Here is a 21,196-nt window from a genome sequence, read left to right as displayed (position 1 = left end):
ATAATTACAATCAGCTTCACCATTCTTGCCCGTACTCAAATTTCAAAATGCTGTTGATTCTCTCTTCAGCACACCGGTGGGCTAAAGAAGTGAATTATTTTTTCCTTTGAAAACGTGACACATTTTATACTGTTTGGCCGTGTCGGGTGGTGGAGGGTTACGACACATTTATAAATAACGCGATCTGACCAAAAAACCTTGATTATGAATACTGCTGCAAGGTTTGCCAGATTGAAATTGTGCACGGCAAATATCACACAATGCTAAAGCTCCCACGTAACTATATAACATGTTGATCGATCTATCATGGGCAAAATTTGGCATGGGTCGAGGGGTATATTCATTATTTTGGGTCGTTTCTAGCAATCCTGTTCAAGCACGTACGCATGTTGAACTTCTTTGACACCGTATGTAGCCAACCGTGCGAATCGAAGTTGCGGGGACGGACCATTTCATGCATTCGTTCCGCTAAAGGAAGCCGATGCACCTGGAGCATCAAGGCAACTCGTCACGTGCGGTACGATGGGTGCATTGCGCCTCAACAGCCACGCACCGCTGAAATGTTGACGACACAATCATGGCTACAGCGGCGGGAGACGATACGTGACAAGAGGAGACCGTCATGCATCAACAGAAGATAGAAAACTATTTGCGCACCCACAGAGATCATCCACGTAAGCCTTGCAAACGATGGCTGCGAGTGTTGTTAGCGAGCACCTATTGAGGACCAGTGCAGCACAGAGAAGGGGTAACGTGGCCCCCAGTGTCAGGGGTTTGCTCGGGGAAGATTCAGATGCCACATGCCACCGTTAACCAGTAGCTGGGAATCAAACCCAGGTGGCTGGGATGCCAGTGCTGTGCCAGAACCACCAATGCCACCACTCTACCCCTCCCCGCACACACGCAGCGGTCCCTATTCTGCTGGGGAACGTGCAGTAAGCGACCTTGGAGCATCTGAGTGAGAGGGGTCGGTGGGGCCGTAACTCTCCGCACCCACCCCACGCAACAACCACCACCACCACCACACATCATCGGTGGAATTTATTCAGATTAACTGGAAAACCAAATGTAACGTTATGTGTTTTCATTTTTTTGAGAAATTATTTTTTATTACAACTCGACGCGAGCCCTGTATAAAGCGCCGATCACAAAACGGAGAAGGGATGGTGGTGGTGGGGGGGGATGTGGGGAACAAACTCCGCGCACAGCAGCAGCCCCTGGACTTGGGCGCGACTGAGCACCTCAGAAGAGGGAGACAAAAAACGTGGGCTCGTGCCGCACCAGGATGGAAACAACGAGCGGGGGGGGGGGGGACATCGACGTTCATATGAGGGGGGGGTGGAGGGGTTAAGGGGCAAAGGTAACTAACACACTGGGGGGGGGGGGGGGGCAGGGAGGTGTTCCTTCACGGGCAGTGTTCGGTGACGACCAAGGTGTAGGCCCTCGCTTCTTCACGACGCTTGAGAAGCCGGCGTGATCACAGGCCGAAACCCGGATTCAAACCCAGAATTTCGGCAGCGCCGGTCCACTCAACAATCTGTGACCCACCCCCTCGTCTCAGTCAGCCAGCCACTTCGCCACACGTCCACGACTTTGTCTCAGCCAGAGCCAAACCCCCCTCGAAAATGAAATCTTGGAAGCGTGGCAAAGCAAAACCCGTAACGATTTTTCAAATGGGCTGAAATTGGTTCTGGGGGGCCGCGTAAAGCCGATGTGTGTTTGGATCATGGGGAGCGGTGGCGGATGGGTTAGCGCGCCGCGCTACGAACCAGGCGACTCCCGCTCACGGCCAACACCAGTGACGATTATTTGAACCGGTCCTGGGCCTCTGCTTGGTGGACTCACCCTCAAATGAGTACCTGGTAAGGTGTGTAAAATCATCGTCACTGGGAAGACAAAGGCGGTCGGGCGTGGTGCTGGCCACCCACCCCCTCGTGTATCGTACCGGCTAACAGCACTTGCCCCAGCAGTCTCTTAAGGCTATACGGTGGATCTTTGTCTTTGGAGCATGACAGCCCCAATACGCAGTGGCTTTTCCTCTCGGTGGACTCGCGTTATATGATTAAGAATGCCAGCGACGGGGCCGTTGCACGGAGGAGAGAATTGATGTGCAGGAAGGCCGGGATTAAGGGAAGCCCGTCTCCACCCAGAGCCCCAATCGACGTAGCGACGCCACCGTCGCAGCCGTCACAAACACAATGCCCGCCGGTCCCTATCGCCGCAACACAAAAGAACAAAGATTCCCCGTTTAGCCTCACTTCGAGCGAGCGCCCAATGCGGCTGGGCATGACAAACGAGGCGGTCGGACGGAACCACACCCGGACCACATTGTCTCCCCAAGGGGCTGGCGTTCACGCACCGCGATCGGCCAAGGGAAGGCCCGGGAACTTCTTTCGCGCCGTTCGTAGCCAACCGCGCCGATCGGAGGATAGTGGCACCGGTTGTTTGCACGTGTCCGGAAACTGAAGCCAGGTCACTGGGGTCGGAGCACAGTGCTCAGAGCACTGCCCTACCGCTGTTTTTCGATTCGCGTGTGTTCATGTCGCTAAAGTATCGAGCTTGCTTGCACACATCGCTCGCTTTTTCTTGTGCCTGTTGCTCGCACGCTACATTTGCACTGCGCTCAGTGTATGACCGTGAATCACGCCGCCTTTGTCAGTTGTGCCATATTGTTGTGCTCGTTCTCTGCATCATTGATGGCCGTTTATTGTTGTTGTCTTCGTTTCTGTTGTTGTTGTTGTTGTTGTTGCTGTGCAAACCCCTCACTGCAGATCTCCCCCTCGTAAAATCGCCGATAAACTGTCTCTATTCGGGATCGTACACACACGTGCACCTAGACAAAGATGTCCCCGAAGAGCCATGCATACAGTTGGAGCAAGTGCTGTTAGCGAGCACCTATGAAGGCCGGCACGGCACACGTGGGAGCGGCTGGCCAGCACCACCTTTGTCTCCCCAGTGGCGATGTTTACACAGCGCACTATGCACTCATTTGAGGCTGAGTCGACCTAGGGGAGGCCCGGGACCGATTCAGACAATCGTCACTGGTGATGGCCATGCCGCGTCTCGATCGCGCGCTCTCCCCAACAGTCTTCCTCCAGGGACGAGGCGCAGGAAACAGGCGCGAGTGGAACAATGGAACAGCGCGTCGGAGGCTTCCTGATCGGCGAGGCCTGCACGGAGATGCACGAGAGGGGGGGGGGGTCGAGAAGAGCTTCGGGAAGTCGGAAACGCGTAGCTCCTTTTCCTCCCGAGGACGCGCGGAGAGGGGAGAACGCCCCTTCGTCACTGATTTTTTTTTCCAATTTTTTTTCAAAAAACATTTTTAAAAAAGTCCCACCGTCGATGACCCATTCTCTCGCCACCACTCCCACCCCATGCCTCCCTACATCGCTGGGACACACTCCGCTCTATGTGTCACCCACCCGTCTAACTGTCCGGCAGGCTCATGCCCTCGAGATCCGTCCGCTTGCACCTCATACAGCAACGATGCATTCGAACGGCAGCGACTCGACCAACTCGACCGCCGCGCCCGATCCGAGCAACATTTTCGGTAAGTTGGACTCAACGTTCGTTACGACGACGGCGGTTTGCCGACCAACGCCAGCCGACGCCGCGTGCGAAATTTTAGGCGACCGTGAACAGAGCGACTGATGTCAACTGGGAAAGCAAAGATGACATTTTGACTAACGATTAATCGAGAAACCCCCCCCTCCTCCTCGCCAAGCAATAAAAAAAAATCTTATTTCGAATTTTCTTCTCCCGACAACTCCGGCTCTGGGGCCGATTGGTTTCACTCAATGTGCAGGCTCAGCCGGAAGCTCTGCGTTGCTTCAAGCATCGCGGTGGACACTCGTAAAGAGAAAATCCCCATCATCAGTGAACCAAGTAGCTTGCCTTCCTTGGAGGTTGACGTTAAAGTCGATAATACGACAAGAAGCAGGAAAATCCCACTACTGGTTCCCTGTACGGAAATGTGATCGTTCCTAATACTGAAGCAATCGAAAGTGGCAATTGCTGGAAACTTTGGAGTTTATTTTATTGTATGTTATTCACAGACTGAATATGGTAACTACAAGAACCCACGGTGACACGTGTGACAAGCATTAGCCTAGAAAAGAGATATGGAATCTTCATGTATGTTATGCTCAGAATAAGCCTGGGGTGGTGCGGTCATTTGCGCAGTGTGCTATGAACCCAGGGTCTGTTGCCTGCCACGGCTACCATCAGTGGCGAGTGGTCAGTCATAGGCTTCAGCGAACTTTTTCTGGCTTTAGAGAACTGCATAAAAATGGCTCCGCTAGTTTTGTGATTCTATCAATCGTTTATTACGGCTCCATCTTGGTCTCTCAAAGCCACTGATGGCGATTTTAGCGTTCGTCAACTTAAATTTGGCCTCTATCGCGCTCGCAACGTGCGCTGTGGCATCTTCAAAATTCAGCGTCGCGTTCGCGGACATTGAAATCTTCATCTTTTCATAACGATACGACAGAGCTGAGCTGCGTATTACATTTTTTTTCCGGCGGTCATCAGTTGCTGCAAAGCGGCGCGGGTTTCACGGTCCCAGTTGATGCCGTCCGTGCGAACTTTTGGGAGTTATCCAGTTGCGTTCAGGGTGGGTTTTCTCCGGGCACTTTGGTTTCCTCTCCCGGATACAAGAACACCCATCATGAATACCCAGCCAACCATCCCAACGCAGAACCCCCCCCCCCCTCTCCCCTATCCACCCCCCACCCCCCCAGGGTCACATTAAGGTTTTCCTGGATATGCGCATAGCACCACCATTATGTATGTCCAGTATCATTAAAAAATCACTGTTAGCCTGTTAGCAAGTCTGAATGTGGTGGGGGAAAAGTGTGGGCACTCCCTACCTCCACCTCCTTCTCCAAGATGCCTGGCCAAGGTGAAATAATTTGCCAACAGTGGAGCTCCCACGAGTGTAAGCTCATCCGCCAGCAGTGGAATGAGCAGGACACTGCAGGGCAGCACCCGTCACCACCCGTTTTTGCGACCACGTGTCATACGCTGCTCCAGCTTTTATCGTCCATTGTGCAGAGGACGAGGCAAGCCGATGGTTGGCTGAACGTTCAGCCACGACCTATGGGCACACAGCAAGAGCAATGATAGCCTGAGCGCGATTTCACATTACGTGACCCTCCAACGGAGTTTGCTACGGCCGCGCAAATGGCCCAACGTATTTGTCATCTACGAGGCTAAAGGCACAGCCCTGCAAGTGCTGCCTTCCGCCACTGCTGTCGGAAGTGGCCTCCACGAGTGGGAGATCTAAGCGCCCCCCCCCCCCTCTAAATAATGTTCGGCCTATTCTACTCGGCTGGCCAGACGTCTTGAACGACGAAGTGGGAGGAAAGTAACCTGCACTTCACCCCACCACACGCGCGAACTGCCAGTCGGCTGTGATTGTGTGGGGGGGGGGGGGGTTAAGGAACTCGCATCTTTGTCTCGACGGCCACTCCGTGAGATTAAACCGGCCCACCTCTGTAGCGCAAGTCTCCGGCGTGCACATCATCACACCTCAACAGCACTCGTGCGTGTCATCCACGACGACTTCATGTCCATTGCGTGAATGCCCTCGTCAAAGAGCGTAAGCCATCACGCGAACTCTGGTCATCCAACGCAGGGGCTCTTGGCTGGCCATCGAACAAAAACGGTCACCGCATCGCGCGCTTTCAGATGCGCTTCTGCAGGCCGTCTGGAATGCTCTTCTTCCGTTATCAGGAAATCCACCGGAGCGACGCACCTTTAAATGTAGATTGAAAACTCATTTTTCAAAACTTCTTTTTGTGTTCAGTTTGTTGTTCTTCCCCCTGCACCTCCGATGAGCACGGTCGGCTACGTACGGTGCAAAGGAAATTCAACACACGTACGAAATAATTGCCACGGGTCTTCGCTTCATCCAAGTTACGCAGGATGACACCTGCAGCATTGATCTTGGGCTGTTAGGACACGCACCGATAGGGCATTATGAACACGTGCCAATCACAGCACGGTCGCGTCGTTGCGCGGAGACAAACATCCACGCCAGGATTTCCACATGCGGAGCCGTGCTGGAGCCGCTCGTTGGCGCTGCGGAGTGCGCGAGCTGTAACTTTACACGGCGGCTCTCGTGTCCTCGTTCCGAAGGATTTTGAAATTGATAGACGGCCGGCCAATACATCGCCCGGGGCATCTCCGTTGAAGCACTCAGGTCTAATTTGACGTTCCGCAAGTGAGGAAAAGACGCAAATGGTTGGTGTTTTTTTTCGCCCTACCGCATATTTACACACGTGTGCACGCATACAGATACACGCATGTACATTTAAGCATATGTGCTACTCCTGTAGATCTATACACACGCATTCGAATTGAGTGCTGTTAGCGAGCACATCATATTGTTACGGCACGTACACTCCCATACACAAAGACAAAGATCCCCGTACAGCCTGAAGAGACTGTTGGGGCAAGTGATGTTAGCGAGCACCTCATATTGTTACGGTACGTACACTCCCATACACAAAGACAAAGATCCCCGTACAGCCTGAAAATACTGTTGGGGCAAGTGCTGTTAGCGAGCACCTATGAAGGACGATACGGCACACGAGGGGTTGGGTGACCAGGCACCGCGCCCGACCGCCTTTGTCTCCACAGTGGCGATGTTTTTACACAGCGCACCAGGTACTCATTTGAGGCTGAGTCGACCTAGGGGAGTCCCAGGACAGATTCAGATAATCGTCACTGGCATTCTCCGTGAGCGGAAATCGAACTCGGGTCGCCAGGTTCGTAGCGCAGCGCGCTAACCGCTACACCACCGCTCCCCACGAACACATTTGCATGTACCCATCAGCCATGATCAAGGCAGTGGTAAATATATCCACGGAATATTTGCTGTAAATTTACTGTAAAGTGGAACTCATTTTCATCATCTCATGGTGATCATCATCGGTCATGGTCAATCCACTGCTGGATGAAGGCCTCTCCAAGCCATCGCCATCTCCCACAAATGCTGCGATTGCAACGATCCACCCAGCGCTGCCAGCACCTCGTGCCGTTCGCTCAGTCGCATGGACATGCAAATACGCATCTGCTAAGTATATACATACACACAGAATAACCTCTTGTACGTACACTCACAGCTCATACAATCTACACGTGGATGCTCGTTTAGCACGGTTGGCTTGCGCGCGGTGCGAAAGAAGCTCAACATACATACATACGTTCGAGAAGGGATATAAAGATGACATTTTACAGCTGGTTGTGTTTACACTTACATTGAGGCCGACCGAAATTCGGTTTCGGTTTCGGCGCCAAAAGTTGGCAAATGTCCTCTTTCGGCAAAGTTTCGGTTTTGGCCGAAGGTAAAATGTTTAACTTTCGATTTACTTTCATTTCGGCCGAAAGGCAATTTCTTTTACTTTCGGTCTGGTTTCGCTTTCGGCCGAAACCAGAAATTAAGTTTCGGTCGGCCTCTACGCTTACATAACCAGAACATTCCGAAAAGCAACAGCTTATACCTTTGTTGAGGCCTAAAATTAGACGAGGGTGCAAAAGTCCATTGGTTTTTACGGGTAAGGCAGCGTCAGCCTAAATGTCTACATCACACTGTGGGTCAAGCTCAACGCTTACCAACAAAAACCCCATACCCATCCTAAGTGAACCAAGTAACTTGCCCACCATGGCATGTGGCAAAAGCTCGTGGCAAAAAGCTCGTTGTAGAAAGTAGGTAAAGCAATGCACTTTGTTAATTCAGCACGACGATCAGTTTGTCCTATTGCATATATGTACCGAACTACTGAATACGGAGTAACAACCACACACACGAGTTGGTCGTTGAATTTTGTACCAGCACCACGATGTTGGTGCTGATGATGTGCATGACTAAGTTATAGTCAGCTTGAACAGTTGGTGATTTGATGATGATGGTGGTGGTGGTGGTAGTGATGATGATGACCTCAGTGGGCGCATTGATTATGGCGATCAATTCCAATATTGACGATGCTGTTGCCACACAAACAGACTAATGACATTATGGAAGATGGATGGTTATGGATGGTGAACGTAGTGATTATGCCAAATTGTAGGCGACAGAGGCTGATGGTAAGTAATGAATCACGATGATACTGCTGACGATAAGAATGATAATGACGATGATCTGAGCACTGATTATGATTATTAATGACACTTGGAACAATAAAACTAACACATTTTTTATGTTACCAGGTAAGGCCCACTTGAGCTATAGAGCTCGTTTTCAGAAGCGACCTGGCCACAAATGATAGCTCAACGAAGTGGCTTATCACGTGGGAATGTACAATAGCCAAATACTCTTAAACGCGTGTTTCTAAACGTGGAGGGGAAAAATGGGACGACCCGGAGAAAAATTGACACGACCACTGGGAGAGAGACACTGCAAACCTTCGAATATACAGGCCCGGGATCGAACCCACGACTCCCTGTACACAAGGCGAGGTAGTTAACATCTCGCCACCGTGGCACCCATAACAAGGCTGCTGCTGCTGACGTGGTGGAAGGGTTTCTCGTACTGGACTTGCAATCGAGAGGGTGGGTCGCTGGTTTAATGCAATCCCCAGTCTCTGTCTGGTACAAATGGGTGCATCGGAGCTAGTCGATATGCAGATTCACACGTGTGGCGGGGCAAAGTGTGGGTACTCCAACAGTTGTCCCATGCCGCGTGGCCAGCGTGAAAGAGTAGGCCAAATTACCCTGTCGCGGGGCTCTCTAGAACTCCACTAATAATGAAGGCCCTTCTGCTAGCAGTGACATCAGCAAGGAATTGCAGGGCTGCAGCTTTGCCACGCACAATAACAATCATACGCCACGAACATCAACCGCGTGCAGTCACATGTATGTGCGCTGAACTTCTTTCGCACCGTACGGAGCCAACCGTGCTCATCGGAGGTGCGGATTCGGATCTTAGCGTCTCAATGTTTTCTGGAGAGCTGCCTAAAAGGCCGGCTTGCAATGTGGACTGTCGGGCCGCGGCACTAAACCACTCGACTATAAGTTACACCACGTGCCCGAAAACAACCCCCATGTCATTCTACCTCCAAACCCCACATCAACCACGATCCTACGAGTAAATTTGTTACCGACTGCTCGAGCAGAAATTAAACAGCGGTCATCATCCGCGCTGCAGCCGACACGATCGCCGATTTGCCAAATCCGTGACCCGTCACTCCCTGTGTCCGCCTGTGCTCTGCCCCCCTCCCCTGCCCATCCTCGTGTTCACCACTCGCGAAGGTCTAGACTCGTTCTCCGAGCTCCTGCTGGTGTTCGCAGTCTCGGTGGCGATCGGCGCTCTCCTCGGCGCCTCCGCGTGTCTCCTCGCGTCGTCCTGCCGCTGCTCCCCATCGCCGCGGCGGCGGCGTCGCGGGCGACACTCGACGTCGGCGGCGGCTGCCGCGGCGTCTTCGCCGGGCGTCGTGGCGGGCGGAACGTTCAGGCCGCGCGGGCCCTCCTCCGCGTCCGTGGCCCTCTTGCGGCAGAGCAGCGTGAGCAGCGGCGGCTACGGCAAGCACTGCGGCATGGCCCTCTCCATCCCCTTGCCGAGGCTCCACTCGACGGAGGCGCCCGGCTCGTGCTCGCCCCACGCATTTTCCAGGGCGGCCGCCGCCGCCACCACCACCACGTTCCAGCCTCGGGCGCAAGCCAAGGCGGCCGCGGCTGCCGCGGCGCCCGCGACGCCTCCGGCGCCCTGCGCCCTGACCGCGGGCTCGTCCGCCGCACCGCTTCGGGCGAGAAGCACCGGGCCCTCAGTGGCTCGGCTGTGCGGCCGGACCTTCTACGAGCCCAGCCACGAGGTCGCGCAGGTGCAGCGAAGCGAGGTCCTCAAGCCGACGCCTCGCGACTTCGCCACGGTGGTGCAGGCGGCCGCGGCGCGCCCGCTCGAGCCGGTCGCGAACCGTGACGCCGGATCCGAGCGGTCGGACGCGGCATGCCAGGGGGATCAAGGCAGCTCGACCGAGACGCTGCCTGCTGATTACTGCATGCGGCCACAGGAGATGGGCATCATCACCACCGCCGAGAGAGGAGGAGGACGAGGAGAGACACTCCAGAACATCAGGAGCGAGTTGGCAACACGGGACTACGGGAACAAGCCAGATTTTATCAGGACGCTTTAGAGCAGTATCCTTCACTCATTTTCAGGGAGGGGGGGGGGGTGGACAGCACGATGATGGGGCGGGGGGGGGGTCTTCACTATTTGTGTATTGTCAGGGGCCGCGCTAAAGGCCACCAGAGGCCTTACCATGAAGAACGCCGCTTCCGACTGTATTCGTGCAAAGACCAAACTTTTGGAAGCATCGAGGGAGAATGGTCCCTGGCATAATCACGTGTAATTTTTTTTTGTCCCGGGTTTGTATTCCAGGGAAAACCGCATTGATGAGTCTCGAGACTCCCTTTCAAGAGCATCCTGCAATTGAGATGTTTGGCCTATTTCGTTTTCAAAATATGGAATGTTTTTGTTGTTCTTGCTCTTGCTATTGAGAGGAAATCGAAAGCACTCCGAGGGGTCTACGGTCAAAGGTCCGCACAGACGGGTTCAAGATCCCACTTAGGGGTCTACTGCCATCTCCTGGCCATCTCTTACGTGGCCCGCTGGGTTTTGTTTTTAAAATCACGGTTGCTGAGCAAAGGCTCAAAACTCCGAAGCGGCCAAAAACGAACAATGTTCTTGTGTGTGTAATACATATGGGGGTTGATACATTTCCTGATGTGAGCAAGGTTATACATCACTTGGGGGTAACAGAGACGAGGAAGAGGAAGCACTTGCAAAGTTGAGCATTTGAGAGGGCGAGATGTTAAATGTCTCGCCTGGTGTGCAGGAGACCGTGGGTTCGATCCCGACCCTGATGCCTGCTGTCTATTTGGAGTCCGCGTGTCTCTCTCTCTCCGTGGTAGCGTGGATTTGTCTCCGCGTCCTCCAGTGTTTCCCCTCCGCATTTAGAGACATGTGCTTAGTATTATTTGGCTGCTATACATTTCCACGCGATGAGTCACTTCGCTGAGCTATGATCTGTGGCCAGTTCGATTCCGAAACAGCTACACTGCATAGCTCAGCGGGCTTTGCCTGGTCAAATAAAATAATACATGCATGGGCTTCCGTTTGCGAATATTTGTAAGGTCGCACTCATCACACACAAAGTGCATGTGCCACAAATTAACGACACAACCTCGCTTATCTCGTCAAGAAAAATAAATCATTACGCGAACTCCGGTAACCCTCGCAGCGGCTTTTGGCTGGCCTTCGAACAAATACGGTCACCGCATCAGATGTGCTTCTGCGGCCGTCTGGAAAGCTCTTCCGACATTGGTAAAGCCACTGGAGATATACACGTTCAAATTTAAATTGGAAATGCATTTCTTTAGAACTGCTTTTTGTGTTTAGTTTGATGTCCTTCCGAATGAGCACGGTTGGGTACGTCCGGTGCGAAGGAAGTTCGACGCACGTACGAAGCGGAAAGGGAGGCGCCGTGGCCCGCAGTGTGGATGAGATGAAACAGTTTGAGTTTGTGACTTTCACAAATCTCTACGTGGTCCACTAACCCCATGCCTCCATAGCGCTGGATCACAGTTAGAGACGTACAAACCACGAACCACGCCCGATCTATATATAGACTGCTTGCAGAGGGCCCACGTGGTGACCTGGTGCCGTGAAGCCACCTGCAAATGATAATCGACGTTAACAAAGACACCGCGCTCCAGGGCATGTCTGTTGAATGTGCAGGGTGGTCGGGAAGTCCCTATACCCGTCTCTTGAAGGGTGTTTATGGACTCGTTGTTGTAAACGGGGGGAGGGGGAGGAAGGGACTTATCGCCCACGCTGTGTGCACATTGTGTGCAGACAATGTGATACCAATTAACCACCCCCACGTAAGTCGCTGACTCATCGCAGCAGCTGATGGACTTTGTTTTTATTATTTGTGCTAAATGGCTTTGCGAAGCGAGCTTACACTTCGTCACTGGTATTACACTGTGGAACAAATTTGTATTTGTTTTTTGTTCCTGGGTAGTAAGTGTTATTTCTTAATTGCTTATGCATCAAACGTACAGAAAATGGATATTACTCCCTACAAACTTTGCTTTTGTGACCAGGACATTGATATCTTGACATTTACATATTCTCAATGAGAAAACGGGCGAATGTGTCTTTTCGTTCACGTAAACTCAGAAAACAACAACATATGAATCAAAATTAACAACGTATTTATACTAAAGCCATACAAAAAGGACTCTAAAATATTTATAAGTGAGTCGTTTTTCGACATTTACGATTATAATGTAAACCAGTTTCACGAATCAGCCCCCAAAAAATAGCCATTTTCTATACGTTTTGGGCATGAGCAATTATAAAATAACACTCACTACCCAGGAACAAAAATTGTGTTACATCGCGTTATCAATCCCACGTGTGCCGCATAGACCGGTTGGATCTGCATGGTTCACGTTCAGTGGACGGTAAAATCCACGACGTCGGCTGTGCATAGGTCACAGGGTTTCCCCCCATCTCTTCTCATCGAGACCCAACAGCGGTCCACCCACCTCGTGATGTGGCACCTTCGTGGACCCACTGCTGGATCATGGCTATGACGCGGTGGCAAGGCATATCGGCAGAGCGTTTTGCCGCTCGTCGTTGCAGAGGTTCGCGGTTCGAATCCAGCTGCCGACCTGGTTAATACTACTGGTGTAAATAAAATTAAAACGTTAAAATACGCGCCCGTCTGTTTTACAGGAGACATTACAGATACCCGGACGCCGTTCGCAAGAGCATGCCATTGTGTGCAGGCGAAAATGAGCCGCAAATTATTAAATCTAGATTATACACAGCAGCAGCATCTCTCCCGACTGTCAGACTGATGCCCCCGGGGTGATACTTGCAAATGAAACTCATCCTCCTGGTCTCTTGAGATTGCATCCGGCTCAACGAAATGAAACTGCTTTAAACTTTGTCCTTGCGGATTGTTTGACCGTGACGACCAATGCGGGTTTGCTGAAGTCGTGAGGTTTCGACTGCGGGAACGTAGGACGTACAATGCAACTAATTGATGTTGCTGCATTGCCCTTGTGCTGCCCGCCACGTGGCGCCTGCAGTGGTTACGAGTTAGCGGTGACCAGATGCCTCGCAGAAGGCTGAGTGCTGGACCGAATCCAGACAGCCGCCGATCATTTAACCGGATTTTTCTCAGCCTCGGTCGCCATTCACTGTTTCGATTAATAAAAAAAAGGATTACGCCACATTTACTTTGTCGATTAATTAAAATATAACATCACGTCACATTTACTGTCAATTAATGTCCCATCTCTGTTGTGATCACAAATATCGGTTTGACCGTCACGTCATGGGCGTTTAATAATTATCTCTGCAGCGGCGAAAAGTGCCCGCCGCCTAGAGTGTGGATAACAGATCGGTAGCAGTTGTGTGTATCTATTTCCGCGGACCGTTCTGTCTCCACCAGGCGGAGATGCGTTGCGAGGGCACCGAATGCATCCTTCGTCTGAATGTGTCACGGTGGCGATCGCACAATCGGGGACTAAAAGTTGCGGCAAAGACTCAAGATAATCGATTATTGCGTAAGAATCAGAAACCGCAGTCGTTCACAATTCGCCGAAGCAGAGATCAGCTGTTGCGTGCAACCGCGAGTGACCGCGTGTCGGACGGCCGGCACGCGTTTGAAACCTCTTCAGAAATCAGGATCTGTATTAATACTGGAGGAATCCGATGAGCTATGAAGCTCTTTATCACAGGTGTTCAGTCGGGGCGGGTTAGAACCTTACATCAACAAACAGTACAAAATATGATAGGAGTCCACGGTATAGAAAAGGTAAACATATTACTTACACTTATACAAATACAACTAAACTATTTGATATCTTACTAGATGAAGCCAACTGAACTAACTATTAATGTATTAATTCTAGATTTGAAGCATTCGTGACTGCAAGGATTCATACTCTTAGATTTTTCGGTAAAGTCACGTAGGTAAAAAAAAATGAAATTAAAATTAATAAAAATAAAATATTAACTTCATTAATTTTTATTTCATTTTTTTACCTACGTGACTTTACCGAAAAAACTAAGAGTATTAATGTATTTTTCTGGAGCGACCTGGCCACAAATGATAGCTCAGCAAAGTGGCTTATCATCACGTGGAGATGTATCGCGGCAAAAATAATCATCATCAGCCACTCCACTGCTGGATGAAGGTCTCACCCCACAGCCGTCGCCATCTCTATCACGTCATCTGCCACGTCATAATCATATTCCGCACGACCACGTGCGCACGAAGCCGTTATTTTCGAACGTTGCACAAAACCCCAAGTCACTTCTTCCCAAAGGTGCGCTCCGAGTGACGTGACCGCGGTGACTGCAGGTAAACTGGGAAGCCAATTTGAATTAACTTACTCACTTCACACCCCCCCCCCTCTCATTAGCGGACTCGCGGCGGACTCCACCCTGGGCACACATTCGAGATGCGTACGTACGAGATAAGTGATATTTGCCTTCATGCACGGTGCCTCGCATTAAGTAAATGTCAAAGTTGACGCCGTCACACGCGCGCGCGCGCACACACACAGCCCTATCAGCAACGCGTAAGCGCCCTTGGCCACTAAAGCAAGCTGCCAACAACGTCCCCAACCGTGGTAATTAACTGTGGGTACTCCACTAATCAATCATCCCAATCACCATCATCATCAGCAGCAGCAGCAGCGGTAGCATGATAAGCCGTGGTCAATCCACTGCTGAATGTACCCCCCCCTCTCCCCCCACCATTCCTCGCCCCACATAGACAAAGTTCCCCCGTATAGCCTTTCGCAGACTGTTGGGGCAAGTGCTGTTGGCGAGCACCTTTGAAAGCACGGCACACGAGAGGCGAGGTGGGTGGGGGCAACACACTACGCCCGGCCGCCTTTGTCTTCCCAGTGCTGATGCCTGCACTATTTTGGACCTATTTTAAGGCTGAGTATACCTAGGGGAGACCCATAACCGGTGAAATTATTCGCCGCTGTTATTAGTCGTGAGCGGGGAATGAACTCGGGTGGCCGGATTCGGAGCGAGGTGCGCTAACCGCAGCGCGACCGCTCCCCCACAATCAATCCTCGAGCACTTCCGCGCCACTTGATTCCATTGTTCTGTGGGGAGGGGCTGGGTGGGGAGGGTGGGGCTGGGTGGGTGGTGGGAGGGGTGGGGCTGGGTGGGGAGGGGCTGGTCAGTTTTATAAGGTTCCCTTATAAAACTCAACGTTTAACCTACTCACGCCGGCGTGTGCCCGCCTTCACACTCGGACATATTTGCGGAATACACCACGCCGCCGTTGACCCTGGCCATTGACCGAGCAACCCAACGTTTCTACCAGCTCCCTCCGCAGGAGGAATGTGTTTACTAAGCTCACCGCTTTGATACGCGTCTTTGAGATCGGTGGGAAACTGAGTTTTCTCTTTAAATTCTCCCAATAACTTTAGTGGGATATCTATGAATGGATCGCCTTGTTTAAAGACCTCGGGACTCGCAACAGATTCTTAGACGCGACGTCGACCACAGCGGAGGGAAACGCAAGAAAATCCAGCGTTGTGCTGCATTTCTATGCTCCCGCGTTTTTGCTCCCCGCCTGCACCAACCAGCAATGGCCAGCGTGGTGAAGTATGGTCAAATGAGCCCCGTAACCCGCACGGCATGTACCTACGCAAAAAGGGTATCTCCAGTGGCATGACAATAATATCGCGACCTGCAGCATTCTGTGGGTGTCAAGACGACGTCACCATTGTGAACCCATTCCGCTTGTGTTGTTGTTGTTGTTGTTTAAAATCTTCTTCTGTGTCCTCGGTGTGTCAAAGTTCACGCGCTAACGATCCTACGAATGGGCACAATTCGAAGCGGCAATTCGCTTAAAGAATCATTTAGCTGCCCTGCCTTCGTTTTACCGTCTCGTTTGCGTTGTTTCTCGTTCCACCCCCCGTCCCCACCCCCCTCTGTCTCTTGTTTAGAGTTGTATTCGCTAGTAAAAAAACAACACATCGATGTCCTTAATTCTAGATTTGAAGCTTTCGTGACTGCAAGGATTCATAGAAATAAAATAAAATGCTGTTATATTATTACTTCTATAATTTTTTATTTTATTTTATTTTTTACCTACGTGACTTTACCGAAAAAAACTAAGAGTACATCGATGTCCATACCGAGTCTTAATAATCCAGAATTAGAAGCCTGGAGATCGTCGCTTCGAATCGCAGGAGCCGCCTGTGGTTTAACTCATTCATATTTTACCAGGTAAGGCCCCACTGAGCTGTACGGCACTTTTTTCAGAATGGACCTTGCCACAAATGACAGCCCAACGAAGTGGCTTATCATCACGTGGGCATGTATAGCAGCCAAATACTCTAAACTGGGCTCTCAATTGTAATGCGTTGAGGGCCTCAAGTTTCTTGCACACCAAAAAAAAAACAACCGTCACATTTAATTTGTATTCACATTTAATTTTCCTAAAATTCCAACTCTTTGAATTTTAAATGTATCGCCTTGGGCTATAGCTTGCGGCGAATGTTACACTCAAAAGCAGTGCATGTGGGACATTGCTTCCCCCTGTAGCGTGAGATGGCGCTCACTTGAAGGCATCTCACGGAAATAATTCTGAGATATCTGCTTCTGCGGACAAGTCTCTAGCACACGATTGACGTTGCACCGGCTCTTTGAGGGTTCCGAATGGATTCTTCGACTGGACAATCGTGGTGGAAGAAGAAGATGGACAACAACAAATAACATGAATGGATGAATTTCGATTTAAAACTGTCGTGACTGCAGGGATTCATCTTCTTGGTTCTTTCGGTAAAGTCACGTAGAAGGGAAATAAAAAAATAATTAAAATAAACCAAAATAAAATACAATTCTCACGACGTTTCGGCCATAACGCAAGCAGCCATCCTCAGGTGAAAGGCAGCGTCTGAATGAACACCACCAAGCTTGGCAGCGTATATTTAAGCTGGGTTAGAGGAGGAAGGGCGCCTTGACAAAGGAATTTGCATATCAACAGCAGAATTTAGCATATTTATGGCACCTGAGGACGGCTGCTTGCGTTGTGGCCGAAACGTAGTGGGAATAGCATTTTATTATGTTTTATTTTTATTATTTTATTATTTCCCTTCTACGTGACTTTACCGAAAGAACCAAGAAGATGAACGGATGAATTTGCAACGTCGTTTCATCCGTACCGCAGGCGACGTGCACGCGGCACGCATCATCATTTTTTGATGGAAATTCAACAGCTGCTGGTTCTTTCGTCGTCCGTGTTTCCTCCATCGAAAGTGCTTGAAAATGTAACCTGCAACACGACGCCTCGGGGTTGGAGCAGTGACATTATACCCAGGCTTTCATAGCCCACCCTTGTGCATTTTTAATCACGGATTCATTACGGCCGTTGATCGTCGGCGTTATATTTAGCACGGCGAGGAGCGGTGGCGCTGCGGTTGCAGCACTGCGCCACGAACCCCGTCGAACCCGAGTTGGATATTCGCCCCACGGATAACATCAGTGGCGAGTGATGCCCGATCGGTTCTACATCCCCCGCTCGCCCACCCCTTCCTTTAACCAGGCCGCACCGACCATCGTGGTGAAGTATGACCAAACAACTCCCCTGACCGGCACGCCGTGGGGAGGTCGGCATTTTGTCCAGCAGTGGATTTGACAAGCGGCAGTGCAGCGCATTAGCATTGCTGTCGCATTCAGCGCACGCGTCGTTCGCCTACGTGTCAGGGACGTGGTGTGGACGCGAAAGTGGTTTTCGCGAGCCATGGCACCTGAACCAGGTTCATTCATTCATTCAGGTGCGATGTGCTTGTGAGTGTGACCTGACCCGGCCTTCAGGTGCGATGTGCTTGTGAGTGAGACTCTACCCGGCCTTCAGGTGCGATGTGCTTGTATGTGTGCCTCTACCTGGCCTTCGACAAAATCACTGTGATGGATGTGCCCGATCTTGTCGGATCTCGAAAGCTAAGCTGTTTTGAGCCTGGTTAGTACAGTACTTGTCTGGGGTGACCAACCACCACCACCACCACTGAGGCTTGCCAGGTGTTGTAGGCGCGGATGTGTGGCCAGGGGACGGCGGTCCCCCCTCGTGGAGTCCTATCTCAGGTGAAGCACCGAATGCGATGGTCGAACACCGTATGAGACTCGGCTCTAAGAAAAGCTGTCTCTGGTGTGGACCAATCAGTTTCAAGGACAATGCATAAATTATCAGAGTGTTGTTTTGTGTTTGCATTTTGACTGGTTCATGTCAACATGATTCCTTGCAAAAGGTTTCAGTTTTATCGCCATAAAAAAGGGGAAAACCCCCTATCATTATCCACACATAGCAGAACGTTTGGGATCCGTGTGTAGATTGATCAAATAATCGTTGTCATAGCCTGATTGTAAAACGAGTTTTTCATCCGTGAATAAGTGTATTTTGCTCTGTGTATGAATATGCATGGGGAGTGGTGGTGTAGCGGTTAGCGCGCTGCGCTACGAATCCAGCGAAACCCGAGTTCGAATCCCGCTCACGTCCACCAACACCAGTGACGAAAAGCACAATGCGCTAACCGCTGCGCCACCGCTCCATACACCCCACGCGCGCGGGGGTGATTAAATGGTGCATTTACGTGGCGTTGAGAAGCGACCTCGCTCGCTGCGACCTCTTGAATCTCAAAGCGCTGACCAACCCACGCGTGTAACTCGTGTAGTAAACCTCCCACCACCACCACCACACAGTGTTGCCGTTGAAGGTCACTCGGCAAAGCCCATTCTTCTATAGCAGTCACAATGGAGTAGCAGCAGCAGCAGCAACAACAACACAAAGAAACTTGCAATGAAGGGAAGAAAGGAAAGTCAACGTATCTGAACGGGGCGGATTGGATTCCTCTTAAAAGCGAGAACACGCCATGTCCCTGAATCATACCACGCGGGCGCGCGCGCGCCTCCACCTCTGTGTGTGCGTCACTCTAAATGGATTTGTATGCAGATTGAATACTCGCAATATTATGGATTACATTGTTTAAGGAATGCGCGCGTGTGTGTGTGTGCGCGTGTGTGTGTGCGCGTGTGTGTGTGTGTGCGTGTGTGTGTGTGTGCGCGTGTGTGTGTGTGCGCGTGTGTGTGTGTGTGTGCGCGTGTGTGTGTGCGCGTGTGTGTGTGTGCGCGTGTGTGTGTGTGCGCGTGTGTGTGTGTGTGTGTGCGCGTGTGTGTGTGTGCGCGTGTGCGTAGCGGTTGCGCTACCGGTGAGCGCTCACGGCCAACGCCAACGACGATTATCCGAACCGGTCCTGGGCCTCCTCTAAGTTGACTCGCTACCCGATTGGATGTGTAAAACGTTGCCTCTGTGGAGACAAAGGCGGCCGGGCGTGGTGCAGGCCAGCCACGCGCTCGTGTGCCGTGTGCCGGCCTCAAAAGGTGCTCGCTAACGTCACTTGTCGCAACGGTGTGTTAAGGCGTGGATCTTTTTCTTGTCTCTTTTGTGGGCTACTCAGCGATGCAAAACGATAATTTGGCATTTGTTGTATATGCTAAGTGGGTGACGAACAGCATCTTGCCTAGCATGCAGAACAATGCATGCATATTTAAAGGGAAAGCTGCATGCAAGTTGTGCTGTTTGCACCTCGCTGATATTCAAACATTTACGAGCTCATAAATATCTACACTCATGATCTATATTCTGAGGTTCTTCTTATTAGTAACGGTATATTCATGTAAACAAAACTATAATAAATATCCAAAAGTAAAAGTGCATTGCTGCTCAAATCAGGAATGACGTCATGCGCATGCACGCGTTCACAAGCGGACCTATCATGCAGTGTGCATTCCACGTTCTTATGACGGGGAAGGAGGGTAAACATTGGACAACCACTATTGAGTACAAAGTGGTGCTCATGTTATCGATGCGATTAGTTGACCAGAACCAGGAGTTTCACTCGAAACTTCGAACTGAGATCCACTTTCTCTACTACAGAGCCATCATCATGCCCTCCACAGTATAATGAGACAAAGATCCCCCGTATAGCCTTCATAGATTCCAGGGGGTGGCGGGGGGGGGGGCAGCATTACGCCGCCTTTGTCTCCACAGTAGCGATATTTACACACCGCATCAGGTAATCATTTGAGGCTGAGTCGACCTAGGGAAGGCCTAGAATCGAACTCGGGCGGCCGGGTTCGAAGCGCAGCGTAGCGCTAACTACTGAGCCACCGATCCCCATACAGTATAATAAACACACACACACATTATTATTATTATTATTAAGTTTTAGCACACGTAGTGATGTCTTATGCAGCCAGAGTATTTAGATGCGATCGCATCTGAACGTTTTCTCCTTTAATACAAAACATTATTCTTGATTGCAAAATTATCATCGAGGATTACGGCTCACGCTTTTGGTCAACAAATACGTCACGGAACATTTAAAGTCAATTCCACGGCACAAACCGCGCACGCTTCGCCAAAAACGGGGTCTGAGCGGCTCGTTGTCAAGGTGTGTCCGCGGCCCTCGTGATATGACGGCCCTCCGTCATTAACTCCGTCGCGTAACGGAAGAAGGGGGCGCGCAATAGGCTAACGTTTCGGGTAATGACCCCTTTCTAGCGAGAGCCATATCAGCTGACGTGTCGTCGGAAATGGCGCTTAGCGGCGTGGTATCCATCCCAATGCGAGGATGCTATCGCGATACAAAGGGCGATTTTGTTTTTGAACTGCCGTGTATGTCAATAATTATCGTTCTAACCTGATAAAGAGTAGCAGTGGCATCATCATTAGCAGCGGCAGCCACGATCGATCCACTGCTGAATCAAGGCCTCCCCCAACATGGTTAACCAACTCTCTGCGCGATGCAACAATAAATTCACCTCCTGCACAAGATCGGATTTCATCGTTCCATCTCCGAGGTGGACGTTTCTCTCTCTCGCTCTCTCTCGCGGGCATGTTGTTGTGGAGCGGTGGTGCATCGGTTAGCGCCACGTTGCGCTATGAATCCCAGTGACCCGAGTTCGATTCCCGCTCACGGCCGCAAACTGCGGTGACGATCTTCTGAACGGGTCCTGTGCCTGCACTAGGTCGACTCAGCCTCAATTGAGGAGCTGGTGCCATGTATAAACATCGCGACGAGGGAGACAAAGGCGGTCGGGCGTGGAGGCTAGCCCTAAAAGTATGTTAAGGCTAAACAGCGGATTTTC

The 21,196-nt window shown here is 51.1% G+C and overlaps 1 protein-coding gene across 1 annotated transcript; it reads left to right on the top strand.

Moving 5' to 3' along the window:
- Positions 1–3,346: 3,346 nt before the first annotated feature.
- On the top strand, positions 3,347–10,137 carry LOC144725133 (uncharacterized). Its single transcript, XM_078604604.1, has 2 exons — positions 3,347–3,550; positions 9,253–10,137. Exons 1-2 carry the CDS (start codon positions 3,487–3,489, stop codon positions 10,131–10,133), a joined length of 945 nt encoding a protein of 314 aa, XP_078460730.1. The 5' UTR covers positions 3,347–3,486; the 3' UTR covers positions 10,134–10,137.
- Positions 10,138–21,196: the final 11,059 nt, after the last annotated feature.

The sequence above is a fragment of the Lampetra planeri genome, chromosome 22, assembly GCF_965212315.1.
Source record: "Lampetra planeri chromosome 22, kcLamPlan1.2.h2, whole genome shotgun sequence".
In the NCBI taxonomy this organism is placed as follows: Eukaryota; Metazoa; Chordata; class Hyperoartia; order Petromyzontiformes; family Petromyzontidae; genus Lampetra; species Lampetra planeri.
This window is presented reverse-complemented; position numbering and strand designations above follow the sequence as displayed.

Coding starts and splice junctions, on each gene's coding strand:
- LOC144725133 (XM_078604604.1), top strand. CDS start 3,487: ATGCATTCGAACGGCAGCGACTCGACCAACTCGACCGCCGCGCCCGAT. Junction 3,551..9,252: donor CGATCCGAGCAACATTTTCG/GTAAGTTGGACT, acceptor CCACTCGCGAAG/GTCTAGACTCGTTCTCCGAG.